Genomic DNA, 20,373 nt, shown 5'->3' with positions numbered 1-20,373 from the left:
CAGAACGCTAGCCTGGGGCTAAAAATGCGGTAATGGGTAGTCTGTTCTCTCCTCTTCGGAATTACGAAGGGGAGAGAAGAGACTCGGGAGCTATATTACGGCTGGATGCCAGGCTAACAGAACGCACCACGTAAATATTACAGGCGGTGGGGTATCTTTTCTACATCTGTAGAGAATCGCACTGCCCCTTACATATGAAGCAAGTAAGAAAGGGCTGGTTTCCGTCACGTCAGTCAGTCACGTTTTCAGTCGACCAGACGGAAACAAAACCCTTTGTTTTCTTACCAGTTCGGCCAACAGCCCTTCCGTGTTTGGGAACAAGAAAGAGGGAAACTCGCTAACAAAGGAGGCAGTATGCTTATAGGAACCAGGTGTTGTGGATGGATGGTTGGCATCTTAACCTGGCCATTCGGGCGGTATTACGTGGCGAAAATGGAAGGCAAAACGGTATAGCTAGCTATGACAAATAGAAGCAACAGGGGATACAAAAGTGTTGTTATCTCGTGGCCTGTTATCTCATCTTTGAAAGGAACGAAAAAGGATTGATTCCAGAAAATGGACTAAATAGTCGGAAGTCTAGCGACAAAGTCAAATTGTCTGGTCGTAATTCTATTAGTTCATCACAAGCAGGTGGGAATCTTGGCAACTATGGGACCAGGCCAGTATGAGCTCAAAGTCGGTCCAGTGATTTTGTCGTTTTTTTGCCGCACTGTGGGCGGACACTTTCGAACGGCATGAGAAGTGCAGAGCCAGATGTAACATTGCCCTTAAGAGGCTGGGAATGTTGGTCTTTATCATTACTCACTCTTACTTAGTACGCGGATGGAAAGTATCCACAAAGGACGCAAGAGAAAGTACGAGGGGGGTTCAATAAGTTCTTTGCCTCACCAAGAAATAACAAGCACAACTCAGATTTTCAGGCACAACTTCATAGTATGAAGTCTTTTATCAATATCCTCCAAATTACAAATCATTGGAGTCATTACTTTCCAGGCATTCGTTTTTTCTAAATTAGAAGGTAAGTGGGGAGAAAAAGAAGGGTGAAGTGTGATCAGACAATTTGACCTCACACCTCAGGTTGCAGATCAATTGTCCACCTTTTTTTTTCGTTATCCCTTACCTAACGTTACTGGGTGTCGCCTGCAACATGATGATCACAATAATTTGAATTTTGGTACACATTTATATAAGACTTTATACATGTACGTGGGGTTATCAATAAGTCCCCGACTTTACCGAGAAAAAATAAGCACAGCTCAGATTTCGAAGCATAGATGTCAAGTATAAAGTCTTATATAAATATGTACCAAAATTCAAATTAGTGTGATCATTACTTTGCAGGCGACACCCAGTAACGTTAGGTGAGGGAGAAGGAAAAAAACGTGGACAATTGACCTGACCTGAGTGTGTGGGTCAATTTGCGCTGCTGGAAGTTAGAAACCCAATTTTTTTTGCTTGAAATAGGAAGAGAATCATTATCAAACATTTTGACAACGTCTTTTGTTAATTTATGGCATGGGAAAATAGACCCACACATGTCTGATCACAATTCACACAACTTTTTTCTCGCCACTTACCTTCTAATTTAGAAAAAACGAATGCCTGGAAAGTAATGACTCCAATGATTTGTAATTTGGAGGATATTGATAAAAGACTTCATACTATGAAGTTGTGCCTGAAAATCTGAGTTGTGCTTGTTATTTCTTGGTGAGGCAAAGAACTTATTGAACCCCCCTCGTAGTTGCTGGAGTTGAAGTGGCGACCTGTATCCCTGAACAGGAGATCCCAGTTGGGCTGTAAAGCGCCTGGAATCAGGTAGAGGAGCTCACTGCTTGCTAACACCATATTCGTCCCCCTCTTGGCTGCACAATACAGCACCAAATCATGTTTCCAGCAATCGATTTTTGCCGGTTTTATGACTCACACTCTCGTCAAATCCCACGAGATTCTTACCCATTAGCTCACAACAGGTTGTTGAGGGATTCCGCTGTAGTGTAGTGTTGCATATAGGTGCTCTACCTCAAGCTGGAAGACTCGCCTCTGCCTGACTCTAAACAACAACAGCGCCATTTCACCAGGCTGTATTCCGTGTACAAGGTAGAGGAGGAGGCCAGTTTAGTTTTTTATCCCCGTACCATACTTGCCGGCAAAATACGACCATGTAATGCCCGATTGGTGCAATTATTGGCCGTCCCGGCGGGGCCGGACAGAGACTTCGAGTCTGCCGACACAAGGATCCACGTCTTACATATATATTTGCGTCCATGATTGAACCAATCGCTCCCAGCAACTTTGCGATGGAAGTTTTAGGGGAAAATAACGATAAAAGCAAAGTTGTTGAAGTAATGTCTTTCCCTGAAAACATACTTGAAAAATATGCACTGTAGATCGAACGAAATATTGCGTGAGCGTTTTACCAAATTGAATTTTTCCGTAACTTGAGTTCGTTAAAGGTAGCAAGTCAGCAAAATGGTGGGCGATTAATTGCAATACTGTAGTGAAGCTACGTGTGATTCGCCTAGAGAAGATAAAGAGTTGTTTTGATCACGCCTCAACAAGAATATCATGGCATGATCGCAAGTTACATGTTTCGCTAAGACTAGGGATCGCAGGTACGCTTTTGACATGCTCCAAAAGACGATTGAAAGCCCTGTGCAGAATGTCATGAACGTGGCCGGCTTGGAGAGGCTTCAAGTGTTGTATGGCCTAAGTTAGGGAATCCATCATACTTACATGGGAGGAACGGCACCGGAGACGTCAGACGTATCATAAAGAGGCAACCGCAATTCATTGGATGTGTGTGTATCAGCGTATGAACAATTTCGGACGGAATTAGCGGCGTGGTTTTCTGCGATTGATCGCTTTAATATCCTTTACAAGCTACTGCAGGAAGATAAAGCCTGATATTATTTTGTGAATTATAGAGTTTCTCCACGCGGACCTCATGCAGCGTGGACGTCACTGTCGGGCTCTTTAATAATAAGTGAAGATACGCTTGCGGGGAAATACTGACATTTACTTTGGATTGCGGGGGCGGTGGCGCTCTTGTTTCTAAACATTTCGATTTCAGAAGACCGTCTTTGAATAACCTGATCACTTTTCTGAATTCTACACGAAAGCTCATGTTTTTCTTACAACAAATGGCTCCACTTAAAAGTTGAATTATTTTCCCCTGGAAGCATTTTGTACTGTTTTTAAAGAATATAGTATTTTGTAGTCGTGATATTTCAGATAACGTCTGGAAAGGGACGACGTCGCACAAACAACAAACAACAAACCAAAATGACGGAGCAGATAATTTGATTCTCATGAGCAATTCGAATTCAACCCTTCTTGATCACATTCTGATTGAAATTTCGATAGTGTGTGAACTTTTATAAGAGCAGGTAAAATCTTGACGTTGACCGGAGATCGACCTGGGTGTCTGACCAGATCTTTCTTCCCAGGGACGGGGTGCTGTTTCCAGCAAATAGATAGATAGATAGTCTCCAAGCAGACCCTATGGTGCCTTAGAAATAGTATCAAAGCTGGCAAGGGACTTAGTATAGCGGCACCAGGTGCTCATTTGACTCCCTTTGGATGGCTATCTTCCTTTGGCCGGCTATACTCCTTTGCCAGCTTTCATATTATCTCTAAGGCACCGTAGGGTCTGATTGGAGACTAGCAAATAAAGCGGTTTTCAAGACGAGCTACTAGTAAACTGTAACATAGTAGATTCTTCAGACGACAATTTCCAGACTGCAATTTATATTTCCGAGCTTTTCCTCGTGATTACGCGTGTAGAATTGATTAATAAATTAATTGAAAAGACATGTCTAAAGACAGTAGTGTCACAAAGACGGCTAGTTTTGATACTCCCTCAACCCCCAAACTAATCAGTAGAACTGGTTTAGATCAGACGACCCAGTCCGCACTGTGTTGTGAAATGTCAATATTGAGGCTTGCCACGTGCGGATCTATATGCAGGCGGGGCAGGTGCCCATCCTGTCCGCTGGCGAGCGGGTCGGCGCCCCCGGTGCCCTCCTTTCTCCGGGTCATTAGGTCACGGTGGTGACTGAAAAGGGTCTGTAGCCAGGTTGTGACATCCTTGACTCCAGATGGGGCCTCCTGCCTCGGCAGGGTTTCCATCCCTGGAGATGATTCACACACATCGCACCACAGCGGTTTGGAACGGCTCTCCGTTCACGCCAGGACACGACCGTGGCTTTTTTTGGCACCATGACCTCAGATTATGCCTACTGCCTGCTAAAACAATGTGTAGCAGACACATTTACGGTGGTATATAAAAAGCTGTACCAGTGAGATGGCAGATTTACGTTGGCGGGCGATATCATGCTGCAGCCGGTGGGTGACCGAGCCCCTTCCTGCCGGGCTTCACAGTGGAAGCCGCTGATAACGACTTGGGAAGAAATACTACATTACGTGTTTCCGTGCTCCCCCTCTTCCTCCAGCTGTTTCACAGGGAAGCGAACGATAACAGTTCCATCCTCCCAGCACCGATATTTGAAATGCCAGTGGGGCAATTTTGAATAACATTACCCTACACAACCGCATTTATTATTACGGTTGCGAACGCAGAATGTTAAACAGGTCCCCAGCGTTTTGTTTTACTAAAAGCCGCCCGCCGAAGCCGCAGTGGAAATATATACATGCATAGGGAAATATTCCGTGGGATCGAGTCGTCTCGGTTGGAAACGGGTGTCTGCAGTTCAGTTGTGCACGGATTTGCTCATTTGTCACCGGGCATTGATGGATCTCGCATCGCCGCCAAGGCTCCACGGAGAGCGGCAAGGATCTGATTTCTGCGTGTCCGTCTCCAATAGACAGCGCGTAAAATGTATAGACAAGATGATGAGGTTTGAATCCTATTGCAGCATGCTTATGACGTGCGTCGTATTTCCTCGCGTGTTCAGACTGACTTGAAAACTTTTTGCGGCCTTTTCACGTCAAATCCTTCCGCATTTGTGCGGCGGAATCTCCGACTGGCCGCAGGAGCGCGATTGCCACACGCGTTACCAGGCTTTTCAATGGACGCTTTGTTGCTTGTAGTGCATAGAAGATCTGGTGAGTTATGACAGAAAAGCCAACAACTGTACATGGCAATCATCAGCGTCTCTGTCGACGTCCATTGAAGTGATATGGACAAAAGTAAGGAGACTTACATGAGATACGTCAGACCTGGCTCGCCTTGCACCCTCTCGTGGTGGACTTTGCAGCAAACTGAATAAATGAATAGTTTGAAAAGGACGTTAAAGATGTGCCACTTTTTTTCGAAGGAAAGTCTTCATTATAAAGATGACCCCAGCCCCACGTTCTCGATCATGCACAGCAACTCCAAGCCTACTTTATGTGTCTGATATGTATCTTGCAAGTAACCTTTCTATCAAAGCAACAAACGCTGTGAGCGCGCATTTCCATTAATATATATTGCCGTATTCACGACTGTAACTCAACCATGTAACATTTCCCTCCCCAATGTGGGCACAAATGGCTAATGCGTCTGCAGTCGCGTGGTCCCTGTTCATGCATTTTTCACTGATGATGTAGTTACGTTAGCCACATTGCAACTTCGAACGATACATCAAACCCTGCCCATAGATGCAGTTATAACCGACTTCATTCCTTTCTGGACTCAGAGGTGCGGGTAGGGGAACGAGAGTAGAAATCTATCTGAATTTACCGATATGAAGAGGTTGCGTGTATGATGATGCAGAGTTCATTTGCTGAGATTTGAAGGCATGAAATAACACGTTGGTGGGATGTTTCGTAGTAGTGACCAAAAATATATTATAGACATAACGCCTAACGCCTGTGGTGTTCTATCGTTACTACAGCGGGGAGCAGCTACCCTTTCCTAGCGGGGTACCTGAGCGGCGGGGCGCCGCCACAGCACCAGCCGCCTGCTGAGGCCTACAAGCCGGGCGTCCCCATGCAGTACCCCTGGCCTCACCCGTCCACCATGGAAGGTATGTTTACCGTGCACGCTTTCGTAATCGTAGGGCGTCTTAGTCTTAAAGTTACACAAGTCTTTGATCGACATTGCCTTTGAAAAGGGAATAAGTAGTTGTTCTTACCTCTTATCTTTGCAATTTTACAGTCACGATATGTAACAAACAATATCTATTTACATGAATCGCATAACTGTCATTATAGACCAAGACTACGCTTCTGATTTACATTTGCCCAAAGGCACTTTGTGTATTCTTTTGAAACTTGTTGGGGATGTATGGCTAGAAGTTTCAGATAGCTGTTTAGGACATCGTCTATAAATTGTAACGAGAGCGTCTGTGCCTTGTGGCCGACTCCTGCCGGTGATAAAAAACCTCACGTCGACGGTTCTTACTATCTGTCGTCAACAGGGGGATGCCATGCAAACACTTAATGTACATCCTTAAATTTACAGTTGCGTTACTTCACTGTCGTCTTAAATGACATCATGCCCTCAAAACTTAGTCCATGGTAGCTTGCTAAAACTTGGCACTGAATACTTTTTGTGAGATAAAGAAATGGTGAAGTTATAGCGGGGTTGGTAAATCTTCCCTGCAGCTATGCACATCAGGGGTAGTGTAACGCATCCCATGTGGATAAAGAAGGAAACTCCGATCTCAGCCAAATTTGTTTACTTTAAGTTCCAACTTTGGCATTAAAACCCACAAGCTGCGTCTGGCACATGGGTCAAAGGGTAACACAAGGGAGAGAGAGGACTTTGCCAAATGAGAGCGACTTGAAGACACACCAAACGATCTCACACGGTCTGTGGCGTTCAACAACCACAGCCAATAAAGTACTGGAATTCTACATAACCTTTAGACGTCACTTAAGAACAAAGGGTACAGGTGAAAATGTATATATAAAAGGAAAGTTCAAGATCGAATCTGTCTGAAAACCAAGGCTAAGTGCTAACTAAAAACGAACTGTTAATTGTGCTGCCCTGTATGTTAAGGCACGGCGTGGTTTTATGTGCTGAGAATGCAAATTACGTTTGCCGAAAGTAGAAGCACTTATGTAGGCGTCAGGACGACCTGCGTGTGCATCTGGTGCCCAAACTACGAGACTTCAATCAAGAATAATCATCATCACTAAACTAAATAAAGAAAACTGCTGGACCTTCACACAAGATGGATATTAAACCCGACGAACTGTGAAGTGATTATCGTGTGCATATTGAAGTCTGCGCAATGTTCATTTGCCCGAACGTGAAGCTTCCTGAGGTATGCCGCGGTAGTAAATAAAAGCAAGATAGATCTAGACGGACGGGAAATCTTTCCCTATTACTCGCCTTCCTCGTTCGAGGCATCCATGTTTCGCCCATCGAGATGCTGCTGTGATGTGTTGTGGCATTTTGAATGCAGCTAAACGAGAGCGTATTGCCAGCCATTCCTTGATTGCGAGCTGGATAGGATCGTTAACAACTGTCCGTTTGCGGCTGTTGCTGAAGTCTGAATCTGATCATTCCACCCACATAAAATGGTTTTCACTTGAAAACATTTACATTATGCCCTCGTTATCAAGGCTGTCGGCTATATTATAATCAAAACCTGTTTTCGTAACAGATCCTTGCACTATCAAGCACAACGAGGGCTAGAAAACTGATCGATTTGAAATGCCAAATTTGAATTGAATCGTAAACTGACAGCCGTGTGGCGTCTGCAGAACGGATTCCCAGATCCTGACCAATCCCACATGGCCTCCCTCAGCAGTTTGCAGGTGGATCGTGTTGCCGATGCCGTCCGTCTGTTTGACAAGCAGAAGACAGTGGCATGTCTAGCGCACTGCACTCATGGGGAATCCTGTTGTCTGTTATGATGCAACTGAACCATGGTTGGCAATTACGCAAGCGAAAATATTGAGGTCACTATTAAAGGAGGATGGCACCCAGGCTAGCCAGTCACAACAACAACAGCTTTTTCATGCATGTCATTGATTGTCATTGCTACAAGGAAAGTTTGTCGTCAAGGGAGGCAATATAAAATAGTGATGAAATACTTGTATACATTACCGCAATATCTAAGCAGCCTCAGTGGTAGTAGCTATTTCGCCGTTCTTCTTTCATGTTATGGATTCTGAAATAAAAAGAAACACGTTTCTTCACATATTGTTTTAATTTAATCATAAGTATTGTTTATTCTGTAACTGTTCTTTGAAATATAACCTTAGATCTGTCAATTTCTATCATGCAGGTATCTAGAAGGCTAAACTGTGTTTATGCCAATGATTATCAATACCAGAAACCGTGATATCGTAACTTATAAGTGCAGAAATAAAGTGCGCTCCACAGAGACGTACGTTGCCCACCCCTTTCACTAAATAGTCTGTCCTCAAACGTCATGCTCTAAAAATAGCACGGGACCTTCCCGTCGGTGGCGCAACAAGCCGGGGCCAAGAAGGGGTTTCACAGAATGTGTATTTCACTATCATCTTCATAATCTAGCTTAGTCTATACTTGCATCTGTCTTTTTATGTGTCTTTGTTGCCCCTATCCGTAGGAAGATGTCAATGAAAGAACAATATCATTTAATGAAAGTACCGACACTACCGAGTAGAGCACCCATAAACCCTATCAGTGCTTTGAGTTTGACTCGCCGCCCTGTTCTGATGTTGTGGTTAGATTTTCCCTCACTATTGTTGGCATTTCACACCGCTTGTACATTTTTGTTGCCTTTATATACATACCCTTAGAGTCCTGAAGAAACGTTTCTCAATAATTTTTGCAAACGACAAATTAATTGCAATGCCCTGGGATTCGTAACCTTAGCGACTTCAACTCGTCTCTCGACTCTGAGCAACTCGATCGCGCACCTCCAAGACTTCGACGCATTTTTCGCAAAAAAATAAAATGTTACACAGTGTTATTACTACACAAAAATCATACTATAGTCGACTACCTAGAGACATGTACTTGATACTTCTGTGTTGTTGTTTCAGCAGGGTTCTCGCGCTTGTCGGCAGGCGGCATGTACCCGGGACATTTCCACCCGTCCATGGCCCCGCTGCCGCCGCACGACCAGAGCGGCCCGCTCTTCAGCCAGTACCTGCACAGCGGGCCCGCCAGCTCCCAGCCGCAGAGCAGCGTCCTCGCCAGGCTGTACGAGGCGGGAAAAGGTACCGCAGTCCCCCTCTTTTCCTTGACCTATTTTAAAATTAAAGTGTTAATCCGGAACTTCTGTCATTCCTCCAAGGTCCGAATCAAATCTTTCTGACAGGAATGGTCTCCCACCAAAGTTTCATTAGTGAGTTTTTCTAGATGGCAAGTGATTTCCCCTTTTCCTGTCAAGTGGACCTGGTCCGGGCAAGTAGCCCGCGACGATGATGATGTAATGCCATTGAAAATTTTTACAAGTTTTGAAAATGCAAAATGAAGCAATATTTTTTAAAGAAATGGATTTGATTTTGAATTTAGAAATTTGTCTTTGGTTTCTATACCTTGTATTGAAGTTGTAAAGCAGAAGTGGTATTGCCCTTAAATTTTCAAAACAACATTTTGCTATATTTCATGCATGTAGTTAATCGGAGTTTCTCAATGTTTGTTTGTTGTAGGATTAATGAATGGGAGTCATGGATCGCCAGGGTTCGGAGGGTTGCACCTCCACGCCACGTCACGCCACAGCGCTGCCAGTGCAAGCGTGTCCCAAGCACCTGACCAGAAAGACGTATCCAGGTCAATAAAATCTTCTCAACCTAAAGACTCTGAACGATCCAGTCGCGATCGGGACCACGGCAGCAAGGAGAGGGAAAGAACTCATGTTAAGTCTGAGGACAACAAAACTTCCAGTGACAGCAATCACGCCAAACATGGCGACACTTCAAATAAGCATGATTCAAAACCTAATGCTAATGCAAACACGTCGGACTCATCTAAGAAAGAAACTTCTAGCAGTTCAGAGAAGACAAGTTCTGGACACAGCAGTGCAAAAACTGAAGGGGACAGTGCAGTGAAGTTAGCAGCTACAGAGAAAAAGTGCACAATACCCATGTCTGTTCTGGACAAAAAGAAAGCTCATGCAAGGAGTCCAGACTTGCACTCAAAAGAGCCCCCCAAACCCACCCCAACAGACACTAGTAAGTTGGGTCAGCCTGACCGTGGCAGTAGTGGGGAGGTGGGTGTTGCAGGGACAGGCAATAGTGCTACTACTACTGCAGCACCAGTGCACACTGTTGCACCAACACACAAGTCTCAGCCATCACAACATGGCAATGGCAAGTCAGGTAGGTTTATGTCATGTCTGTTGTAGCTATTTGTTTATATCAAAAATCAGTCATTAGGTCTTTTCCCCAACCTTATAGTTATACATGTATACCTGAGTAAGATGCCCAGCCATTTAACTATTTGAGACCAATTCAAATATTGCCCAGGCCAATGAGCACCCTTTGAAGGTTTTATTCTGCACAGCCTTTAGCTAAATTTGTGTGACATTAGATAATGACTTGCATATTTATGACACAATTTCAAATAAACATACACACAACTACTACTTGCACATTATTTTGCTAAAAAATCGATTTTATTTCAAACTCTAAGTAGTTGAAGTGAATCTCTTTTCCTTGATGCAACAGCTAGATGCACTTAAACACTTCTTGACAAGAATAGTTTTAAGTGCTTGTCTCAGTCCCATTTAAATGTAACTGCCTCTCTCTTCCAGTGACAACAGTGACGACCACATCCAGCAGTTCACAGCCCAGGATGACATATTACTCACATTCCATCCAAGCTCAGCCTGAGAAGGAGACGCGCAAGAGCCTGGTGTGTGCTCAGACTTACATTCCTCCCCTGGAGAATGGAGAGCAGCCAAACACATTCTTAGCTCGGAAATTGAAGTCCTCTGCCCACCAGGACAAGTCACGAAGCAATAGCCCTGTGAGCAAAACCTCAGAGGCAGGAGGTTCAGACAAGTCAGGGAGTGGGACTGACTCTTCAAATTCCAGAACAGAAGTGCCTGCACCTCCAGTTGGAGATGCAAGGGGTCCTTCAGAACTGAATGGTCATGCTGCTAGCAGGGGAGCAGATGGTCGTGCTGCTCCTAACAGTGAGAGAACTAAGGCTTCTAGTGAGCCAAGCAGCAGGAGGCACAGTCCGAATTCTGAAAGAAAGTCCGACGAAAGCTCTAAATCTTCATCTAGTAGTGAACAAAGTGCTGGTAGGACATCAGGAAATCAAGATAGGAGAGACAAGGACTCTGCTCAAGGTGCGACTGGATCCCAGAAGGATATTATCAGGATCCACGACTACCCATACAGGGACATCATTCATGAGTACGGACAGCCAAGATCGGCAGTCACCTTGCACGATTCCCCTGCAACGGTTTACTCACATTCAGAGGCACCTGAGATGCGTCACTTGAGCCAGATGAGCGGACTTCATCCTGAGGGTGCCAGGATGCACCCGGAGTGGCGCATGCCAGGATCCTGTGCAAGTGCTGCCTCGCACATGGCAGCTCTAGCTGCACAACACGGCTACTTAACTCCCGATCATCCCAAGTTCCTAGAATTCTACCCCAACAAAGACAGAAGCTTTCTAGAAAGGAGTTGGCCTCCCACCCCTTTCTCCCAAGAAGCAAACCATGACAGACACCGTTCCAGCGAACCTGGGAAACCGGACACAAAACCATCTTCAGGGTCCTCATCTCAGCCAGCCACTCGTGAACATTCTCCCAGAGAATCCACACAAGAAAAGGCTAGACACCAGGACAGGCCAAGTCCCCAGCATCTAGATGTTGCCAAGGCTGGCAAGGCCTCAAAGTCTACCACTCCTTCCCCTGTACCCACCTCAAAGGGTGAATCTGGGGGTGAAAATACACCCAGAGTGGACAACAGGAAATCAGAGAAGCAGCAAATGTCGGACAAGTCTGAGAAGGTGCCTGCTGCAGGAGAGAGCAGCCCTTACTCTGCATCAGTGGCGGGGAAGGGGACGGAGGGCAGGAGGCCCCCTGTCGGGATAGCCGTGGCACAACAGAGAGCGGGAACGGAAGGAGCCGCGTCTGAAGCTGGCGCACCTGCAGGGACAGGGCAGTCTGCCAGCAACTCTGCAGCCCCTACTGACAGAGGTACACGTAAAATACAGACGACTGGAATTAGTTTAAAGGATTGCCATGTAAACATTTAATCTGTTTTCCTGAAGTAAGAACAAAGCTATATACTGAGCTACCACTGTGCAAGGAGTTGTTGAAAGAGAGTCTGTTTTCAAAGCTAGGAAGTAAACTTGAATTTAAGTATGTTCACAGCAGGATTTTAAACTACTAGACTTTGTCTCCAGTGGTGTATGCCTTATTTTTAGCTAATCTATGCTGCATTTGTATGAAGATAATGAGACTGAAAAAAAGCATTGATGTCGATGAAAAGGAGCTATGAGGCACTACCTATCCTAGCAGCCTTCAAAGCAAATGTTTATTATTTATTGGGAGAAACAACAACAACTGACTAACAAAACTCCCACAGTGTCTCACATACCATACATTCGGTATCCTCAGGCACACGGGCCAGCAGACCGGAAAACGCAGACAGTAGCTCTGATGAGTCAGAGATTCCGCACCGCGCCCAGGGCGACAGATGTCAGAGTGCGCCGTCTGCCAACCACGACAAGGACCGGGAACAGTTCCTGCGGGAGCAGAGGGAGCTGGCAGCGGAGATGGCAGTCCGTGCCAAGCCTCCGGGGTCGCGAGAGGTCATGAATGATCTGAGTGGGAACCTGGTAGTGACAGGTATGTGAATGGCTGGTTACAGATTTCTTTTGCTATTTACCTGGTGATATCAAAAATTTTTGAATAAAACGATGATGAATGTAGTCTACTTTTTTGAAGATGAAGTGCAATTTATGAGCCATGGAAAAGGCTCAACCTCATGAACAGTTCTCTTTTCTCAAAGGAGTAAGTTTAACAGATGTATCGCATTTAAGGTTAAAATTACGATGTCTGCTTACAGGAGGAGCTAGCGTCCCAAGCAACAGCCCATGGGCCAGCAGCTTGGCGTCCCATCCCCACGTCCCGCCCCACATGGTGACCCGCGGGAGCCCGGCCCCTGCCGTGTGGTTCGGCCACTACCCAGCCTACCCTGGGCTGCCCTCCCACCCCCCACCGCCAGGAGTCGGCCTGGAGCCGGGAGCGCTTCCTCTGGCACCTCACGGCGGCTGGCAGCTGGCGCGGGACCCGGTCACCGGCGGGCTGGTACTGGTGCCGCCAGGAACCCCACTGGCTAACCCAGGTGGGCATCAGAGAAGGGGTGAGGAAGAGACAGTCATCCATTTGGGTGGTCCACTTTTTTTACTGGTGATGGTTATGGTTAAGGTGTCTGACCTCCCTCATGGCCTCAATAAAAAGTGGCCTGCAGGCCGATTTGAGCTTCTAGATAAAGGTTCAAACAAGTATGGCACCCAAGCAGTACACGGTCTCTTGTTCATTGTTGAAAAATGATGTCACATGCAGGGCAATTTGAATGTGATCCTTTTGTGGGGTTGGTGATCTCCATCGCAATGGTGAAAAACAAGCAGCTGAAAATTGATTTCAAAATATTCCCTTTGTCCAAAATGTATCATTGATTCTGTGAAGTTTAGCTGTACACTGAAGGGATCACCTCAAGGGATCTGTGAAATACAATTGAACAGGGTGGTATCTGTAATTCTTTAGCCAGCCAAAGTATATTCCATTTGTCGAAAATGTGCCTTTGATTCTGTAAAGTGAGGCTGTACACTGAACAAATCACTTATGATTTATGAAATACAGCTGAACGAGAAGGTATGTGTAATTCTTCAGCCAGCCACTAACACAGCATCTTCTCTCCTGGTAGAAATGCTGGAGCGTCAGCAGCAGCTGGTGTGGTCGTCAGGCTCGGCGCCGGGCCCTCCCAGCCACCTGCAGCACGCGCACCACCTGCAGCTCATGTCCCAGCAGCACCAGCAGCATCAGCAGCACATGGAGCTGCTGCGGCAACAGGAGCTGCGCCACGCTGAGCAGTACCAGATCGCTCTGCACCAGCACCATGCACAGGTATGCCATAAAATTAAATGAATGAATGAATGAAAGAATTGTGCATATATACCCACTGGGTACAGGTCGCAACAAAAAGATACATAAAACATTTACAATGTCAACCAAACAAGAATCATAATCTACTACGTGAGTTTGACTTCTTCTCAAGTGTTAAACTCACTATGAAGCAGCATTGAAAGAAACTAGACATGTACTGGATACAATACTCAAAGGCAATGTCAAACAACACACTCAGGTAGGCTGGCCCAAGCGTTGTTTTACCTTCTTCCTGCTGAGCCTAATTTTCCTTGAGGCAAAAGATTAAAACAGCATTGAGGAAAACAAGCCACTTAGTCAAATGACAGTACATGGAAACAATACACAAGGAAGCATCAAACACAAAAAATTTAAAGCTGGAGACAGCCCCGTGATGAACTAAGTCCAATTCTTATTTGAAGATAAACAAAACAGACTTATTTACATAGTTTTGTTCTTGGTTCTAACATTGGCACAGTTGATGGCGAGGAAAACATTGAGTGAGAAATATTTTGTTGTTGTCCTTCCAGCAGGAGGAGCAGAAACGCTGGGAGGCAGAAGAAAAGAGAAAACAGGACCAGGAGAAGCAGCAGCAGCAGCAAGCTGAGAAGTGTGGGACACCTCGCACATGGGCACATGAAGACCCGGCCCTGGAGAAAGCTGGGAGGGCAGCTATGGAGGCATATCTTCAGGCAGGGATTCCTGTTGCTGGCCAGCCCCCGGGATATGGACCCTTCCCGTACCCACATCCTCCGTACCAGTACATCTATGACCAGCCAGCTCTGATGAGGCTGGTTTCGTCGTCAGCTGGATCAAACACGGTAACCACGACAGAGTCGTCCCGAGACAAGGAGCGACCTGCCGTCACCACCACCACCTCTGTTCACACCTCCGTGTCACCCAGTGTCTCAGTATCCTCACAGAGTGGAAAGTCAAGGGAGGAGGTAGTAGAAGTCAAGAAGTCTTCAGAACCAAGCAAAGAGGAACCCTCCTCAGCTGCAAAATCTGCAAAGGACACAGAAAAGTCAGTAGCTAAACAGGCAATAGAAACAAGCACCCAAACAACACCAGAGCCAGAGAGAATGCAGCCTATCGACCAACCTCCTGCCAGCTCTAAAGCCCCACCGACAAACTTTCAACCAATCAAGACTGAGAGTATGACACTTCACCATGCGACAGAGGCAGAGTCTACCAAAGCCATTGTACCATCTTCCAATGAGGAAAGACCCCGTAGCCCAGCACAGGCCACAGTCTGTTCCCAGACTCAAGTCACCAGTGTTGAGCAGTCTACAGAATCAGTAACCACTAGTGTTGCTGCTGCAATTGTTGAGAAACCAGTTGTGAAAACAGAAGTGCCCCCTGCTCCTCAACAACAGACTCAGCTAAGAGAAATGAGTGTACAGGCAGAAACAATGGTGACCAGTATAACTGTCACCACAACAGCAGTGACCATGTCTAAGTCCATGGTGACATCATCACTACAGAATGTGGACGCAGAGCTGCTACAGGCTACAGAAGGGATGGCCCTGCTTAGTCGACTTGCAGAGGAGAAGTCAAGATCAGAAAGTGGTATGTCAGCAACAGAGATATTTTCAGTAAAATTATACTTTCTATCCTTTCATTAGGTAAAGAAATAGACTTTAAAGCATCATGATTTTTTTTAGAAAAAAGAGCACTTTTGACCTCAGCATGAAAAGTTATGATTTAGCCGTATGAACGTCTTTTTACATGTTGATACCAATGTGATTGCTTAGCTGTCAGATGGAACATAAGAGGACATACTCTCTGTTTTCTTCAGGTGTTGCAGCTGTGCAGGTGAAAGTAGAACGTCAGTCCGTCAGCATGTCCTCAGTCTGCACCAGCATGGCCGCCGCAGCTGCTGCCATGACAACGGACATGTCCCACCACGAAGACACCGGCCCTAAAGACTCCCTGGTCCACTCCTGGGGCCGCTGGAAGTGGCGCTCCAACCTCAAGCTGCCTCAGAAGGAGGAACAAGGGTCGGGGTCTGCCTTAAAGGTAAGCTTCTTTCTCATCACTTTTGGACTCTAGATCAGTAATCAATTTCTCTATCCACCCAACTGAGGTGCTAAAACTGCATGTTAACCATTCATTTCATAGGTCTAACAGTTAAAGGTTTTAGAGTTTTTGTTCTTTCCATGTGGAGTTGGTGATTTACTACAAATCACCTGGATGAAGGCTTGGCGAACCTCCGTCTCATATCAGCCCTACAAAACGGTGATCAGTCAAAGAAAGGGTATGTCACCTTGTAAGAGGCGGTATAATTCCAGCAGTGGGGTATAACCCTGTACATCGACTACCTATTTTCATTTTTGGTTCAAACATCCCTCTCTTGCTACATCCTGTTGTAAAACCATTTTCCCCATGAATGTGTTCCAGCTGCAGTCAGGGCCTGAGGGGATGGACCTGGTGGAGCTGGACATGAGGATGAAGCTGGCAGAGCTGCAGCGCAGGTACAAGGAGAAGCAGCGTGAGCTGGCCAGGCTGCAGAGGAAAAGGTAACATACAGCTCTGTCTGTGTAGAAAGGCATGTCCAGTCGGAATATGACAATAACCCTCCTACTGATCAGGTCCCCATATACAGACTAAGGCACTGATATCTCTCTAAAACCGTGGTAACAGAAGTTTGAGGATTTTTGTTCTTTTGTCATGACAGAGTGCAGAGGAAAAGGTAGCAACTTTTTTCTGTGTAGAAAAGACATATCCAGTTGGTATATGACAATAACCCTCCCACTCGTCAGGTCCCCATATACAGACTGTCATTGATTTCAGTTCTCGAAAATGGCAGTAACAGAAGTTTGAGGATTTTTTTTCTTTTGTCATGACAGAGAGTACAGAGTAAAAGGTAGCAACTCTTTCTATCTGTAAGAAAGGCATGTGGTCCAATTTACATTAGCTGTAGCCATTGGTCATCAGGTTTGTGCAGGAAGGGTTCCCATACAGCACTAGACGGTAGGAATTTCTGTTACACAAGCTGAGTCACTAATATCAATTGACAGTTCTTTTAAATGGCAGTTAGAGAAGTTTGAGGAAAATTGACTTTTTTTGTTTTTTGTCATAACAGAGAGAAGAAAAGGAAGAAGGAGAATGGTCCAGTGAAAAGAGGTCCGGGCAGACCAAGAAAGCGTCGCTTCCACCAAAACTCACCCAAGTCCTCACTAAAGTCTGGGGAGGGGCCAAGCAAAGTGGAAAGGTGGGTTTTACTACCAGATGGCAAGAACAGAAAAACGGGTTGTCTTGTCCAAGTTTATATATTTGGATTGTGACAAAAATTTTCCTTTTCCCAATAAAATACAACATGATGTAGTCATCGTGTCAAGACAGTATAACGTATAATAATCCAATAACCAAGAATCTAGGGTTAGTTTTTAAACTAGACTAGACACTTGTTTAATTGCTGTATACTGTTTGTCTGTACCCTTTCATGTTACCTGCAATTAGCCCACGGGCAAGAGACTTTTGATACTGGAAGGAATGTGACATAGCCTGATATCTATTAGAACTTACAATGTATATGTTTTTCATCTTCAGGAGAAGTAAGAGCCCAAAGGGGGCCCTGCACCTGCTAGTAGAGGAGATGGAGAGTGAGGAACCACCCAAGAAGAAGAAGAAGGTAACCAAGGACCCCACCCAGCAACCTGCCCTAAACACCAGTAAGCCAAAGGGCAAGAAGGGGAAAGGCAAGGAGACTGCTAATACCGATGAACAGGAAGTTAAACTTGAGGTAGGCTGGTGCTCAATTTTGAATAATAAAGAATAACTTTTATGATTAAGTCTATCTTGTTTTGCACCCTAAAGATTTCTTTGGTGATTGTAATTAATAAAGAAATTTGTATCATTGCAGGCTCCGAAGTCAAAAAAGTCCAAGAAATCAGATAATCAACCAACCAAGAAGGGTGCCAAGGCCTCTGCTGTTTCGTCAGGCACTAATAAAAAGTCCACGAAGGATGACTCTACGACCTCCAAACACAAGCCGAAGGCATCCACCAGCAGTGACACCACGAGCGAGGAGTCTGGAGGGAAGAGTAAGGCAAAGTCAGGATCCAACAGCAACAAGAATACTGGTGCAGAGGAGAAGACTCAGACACAGAAAGGTATTGTACGCTTTGCCCTCTCTCAAGTTCTTGCAAACCTATTTGCAAAGCCAAGTTTGATGGACAACATTTTTACGATTTTCTGTTATATGTTAAATAAAGTAAAAGTATATTATATTATTAAATGTTTCTTTGTTGTAGGATTAATGTATGTTATGTGATATTGGTTAGTCTGATAATGTAAAATATATAAACTGCTTTGTATGCAATGTCATATGAATTTACGAAAACCAATGACCATTTCATAATCTTTACTCTCAGGAAAGGGCAAGAAGAAAGACAAGGACTCCCAGACTTCAGGTACTTCAACAACCAAAGGCACAGGCCAGGGAAATAAGAAATCCAAGGATAAGACGACAACCTCAAACGCACCGTCTCGGAAGAGGTCTTTTTCTCTCACCCAGTCTCTACCCCAGTCTGATGATTCGGGTGGGTTGCTTGGAGCTATACATCATTCTTACCATACTCATCAGCTTCAAATAGGAATATTTTATTTTCTATTTATGTTTTATGTAGCCACTTGGCATGAGGAGGGTATGGGAGCCACAGAAAGCTAACTAGAATGGCACCCAGGCTAGATTCTGTAACATTTTACACTGCTTTAAGTCCTAGTAACCTACATGTTTTTGATAACTAATGTAACAATAGGATGTCTTTTTATAGGGAATGTTTCTGTTGTTGCCTTCTAGATGATGATCTTGTCAACGAGGATGTGTTTTGGAGCTCTCTATCCCACCCAAAGCCCCCCTCATCCAAAACGTCACCCAAAACAACCAAGAAATCCAAGGACAGCTCCAAGCCTAAGAAGAAACAGAAGACAGAGGACAGCAAAGTGAAAGTGCCCAAGGTTAAGAAGACTGTAGCGCCAAAGGCCAAGCCCAAGAAAGTGGAAGAAGGAAGTGACAGTGACTCTGATGACGACGATTTCTCGCGTCGCTCACATACCGAAGGTTATTAACCTTCATATTTAAGACTCCTCCGAGATTCATATCTACATCTCCTCAAACTGTACAAATATAGATGATAAATTATGTATCAGTCCCCCTCCTACCTACTCTTGTACCCCTGAATGATTGTAAATATTTGATTTATGTATATACCACATTCTGATTTTATGTTAAATTTATTGAGCACTCCATGTCCCACTTGATTTGTTAGCAATGATTCCCAAATTAATCATGTGACATGGAGAGAAAGTGAAGAATGTTCCAGACAATCTCTGATGATCAGCCGAAAATGACCTTTGAGGAAAGGGGCGTGGGTTGCCATAGAAACCTCTCATGCCGCCCGCCCTTCTGTCCGCTGCATGCGCCATGCCATACTTCCTGCTGACCTTTGACCTGGAGCTGTAGACTAGTAGGTAGAGCCCACGCCTAACAGATTTCCGTTGGTCCCGTCCTGTTCCCGTTCATTTGTCTCGTCACTAACCATGCTTTTGCTGTCGCATGTTTATTGATGTTACGCATTTTTGTACTCAAGCGATAGTCTTAAAATCATCCCTTTGTTACTATTATGTTCAGTACTTTACTATATCATATGTTTCGTACATTCTGTTGCATGCCATTCCTTTCGTTGCACTTTTCAAAGCCCTTGCACCCTGAAGCACTTAAAGACCTACCATGTCCTAGGAAACGTGGTAAAACGTCTTTACACCCAAAAAATGTATGTGTGAATTGTGTTCTGTCGAAGGCTTTATAAATCTGGCAGGGCTCAGTCTTAATCATTATTGTGTAGCAAACAAAAGGACAATGCCATGTTTTAGCCAAACACACTTTCTATCACCAGTTTGTTTTATTTGGTGTGGCTAATCAACTGATTAAGAAAAGACTGCCAAATGGGATCAGACAGAACACTTGCCAGTTTCCCATTTTATAGTAGGTAATTCTCCTTTTCTGAGAAAGCAACAGGAAGTAATAGATGGCTCCCCTGTAATAATGCCTTGCATATGATATTACCTTTAAACTAAAGGGTACTTTTTCTTCAGGTTGTTGCTAGTATATTGTATATGTAGCAATTATTTTAGGAAACATACCGTTGTGCAATGTGTTAATTTTGTGCCTTTTTTCCTGCAGATGACTGGAGTGATGCTGATCTAGATTTAGACGCCATGACGTACAGTGAAACTTCCGGGCTTGGTCTTCTTGCCAAGTACGCTGCCTCCAGTGCTGCCAGCATGCCCATCGCACCTACTCCCAGCAAGAAAAGGAAGAAACCTTCCAACAATGATGGTAAGAATGATTTATAATAGACTGGATTCATTCCTC

General features: G+C 44.9%; 1 protein-coding gene across 1 annotated transcript in view; it reads left to right on the top strand.

Annotated features, from left to right (window-relative positions):
- Positions 1-20,373, top strand: part of LOC118428527 (trinucleotide repeat-containing gene 18 protein-like) — a 55,075-nt gene that overhangs the window by 21,457 nt on the left and 13,245 nt on the right. Inside the window, exons 3-18 of the mRNA XM_035838617.1 lie at positions 5,835-5,966; positions 8,926-9,102; positions 9,538-10,206; positions 10,641-12,041; positions 12,465-12,695; positions 12,916-13,212; positions 13,777-13,976; positions 14,525-15,563; positions 15,793-16,013; positions 16,395-16,513; positions 17,080-17,208; positions 17,547-17,739; positions 17,860-18,109; positions 18,371-18,538; positions 18,799-19,059; positions 20,182-20,337. Coding sequence (XP_035694510.1) covers positions 5,835-5,966; positions 8,926-9,102; positions 9,538-10,206; positions 10,641-12,041; positions 12,465-12,695; positions 12,916-13,212; positions 13,777-13,976; positions 14,525-15,563; positions 15,793-16,013; positions 16,395-16,513; positions 17,080-17,208; positions 17,547-17,739; positions 17,860-18,109; positions 18,371-18,538; positions 18,799-19,059; positions 20,182-20,337 — 5,643 coding nt within the window. The remainder of the gene's footprint in view (positions 1-5,834; positions 5,967-8,925; positions 9,103-9,537; positions 10,207-10,640; positions 12,042-12,464; positions 12,696-12,915; positions 13,213-13,776; positions 13,977-14,524; positions 15,564-15,792; positions 16,014-16,394; positions 16,514-17,079; positions 17,209-17,546; positions 17,740-17,859; positions 18,110-18,370; positions 18,539-18,798; positions 19,060-20,181; positions 20,338-20,373) is intronic.

The sequence above is a fragment of the Branchiostoma floridae genome, chromosome 13, assembly GCF_000003815.2.
Source record: "Branchiostoma floridae strain S238N-H82 chromosome 13, Bfl_VNyyK, whole genome shotgun sequence".
NCBI classification, from domain to species: Eukaryota; Metazoa; Chordata; class Leptocardii; order Amphioxiformes; family Branchiostomatidae; genus Branchiostoma; species Branchiostoma floridae.
Note: the sequence above shows the minus strand (reverse complement) of the source record. Positions and strands in the feature narration are given on the sequence as shown.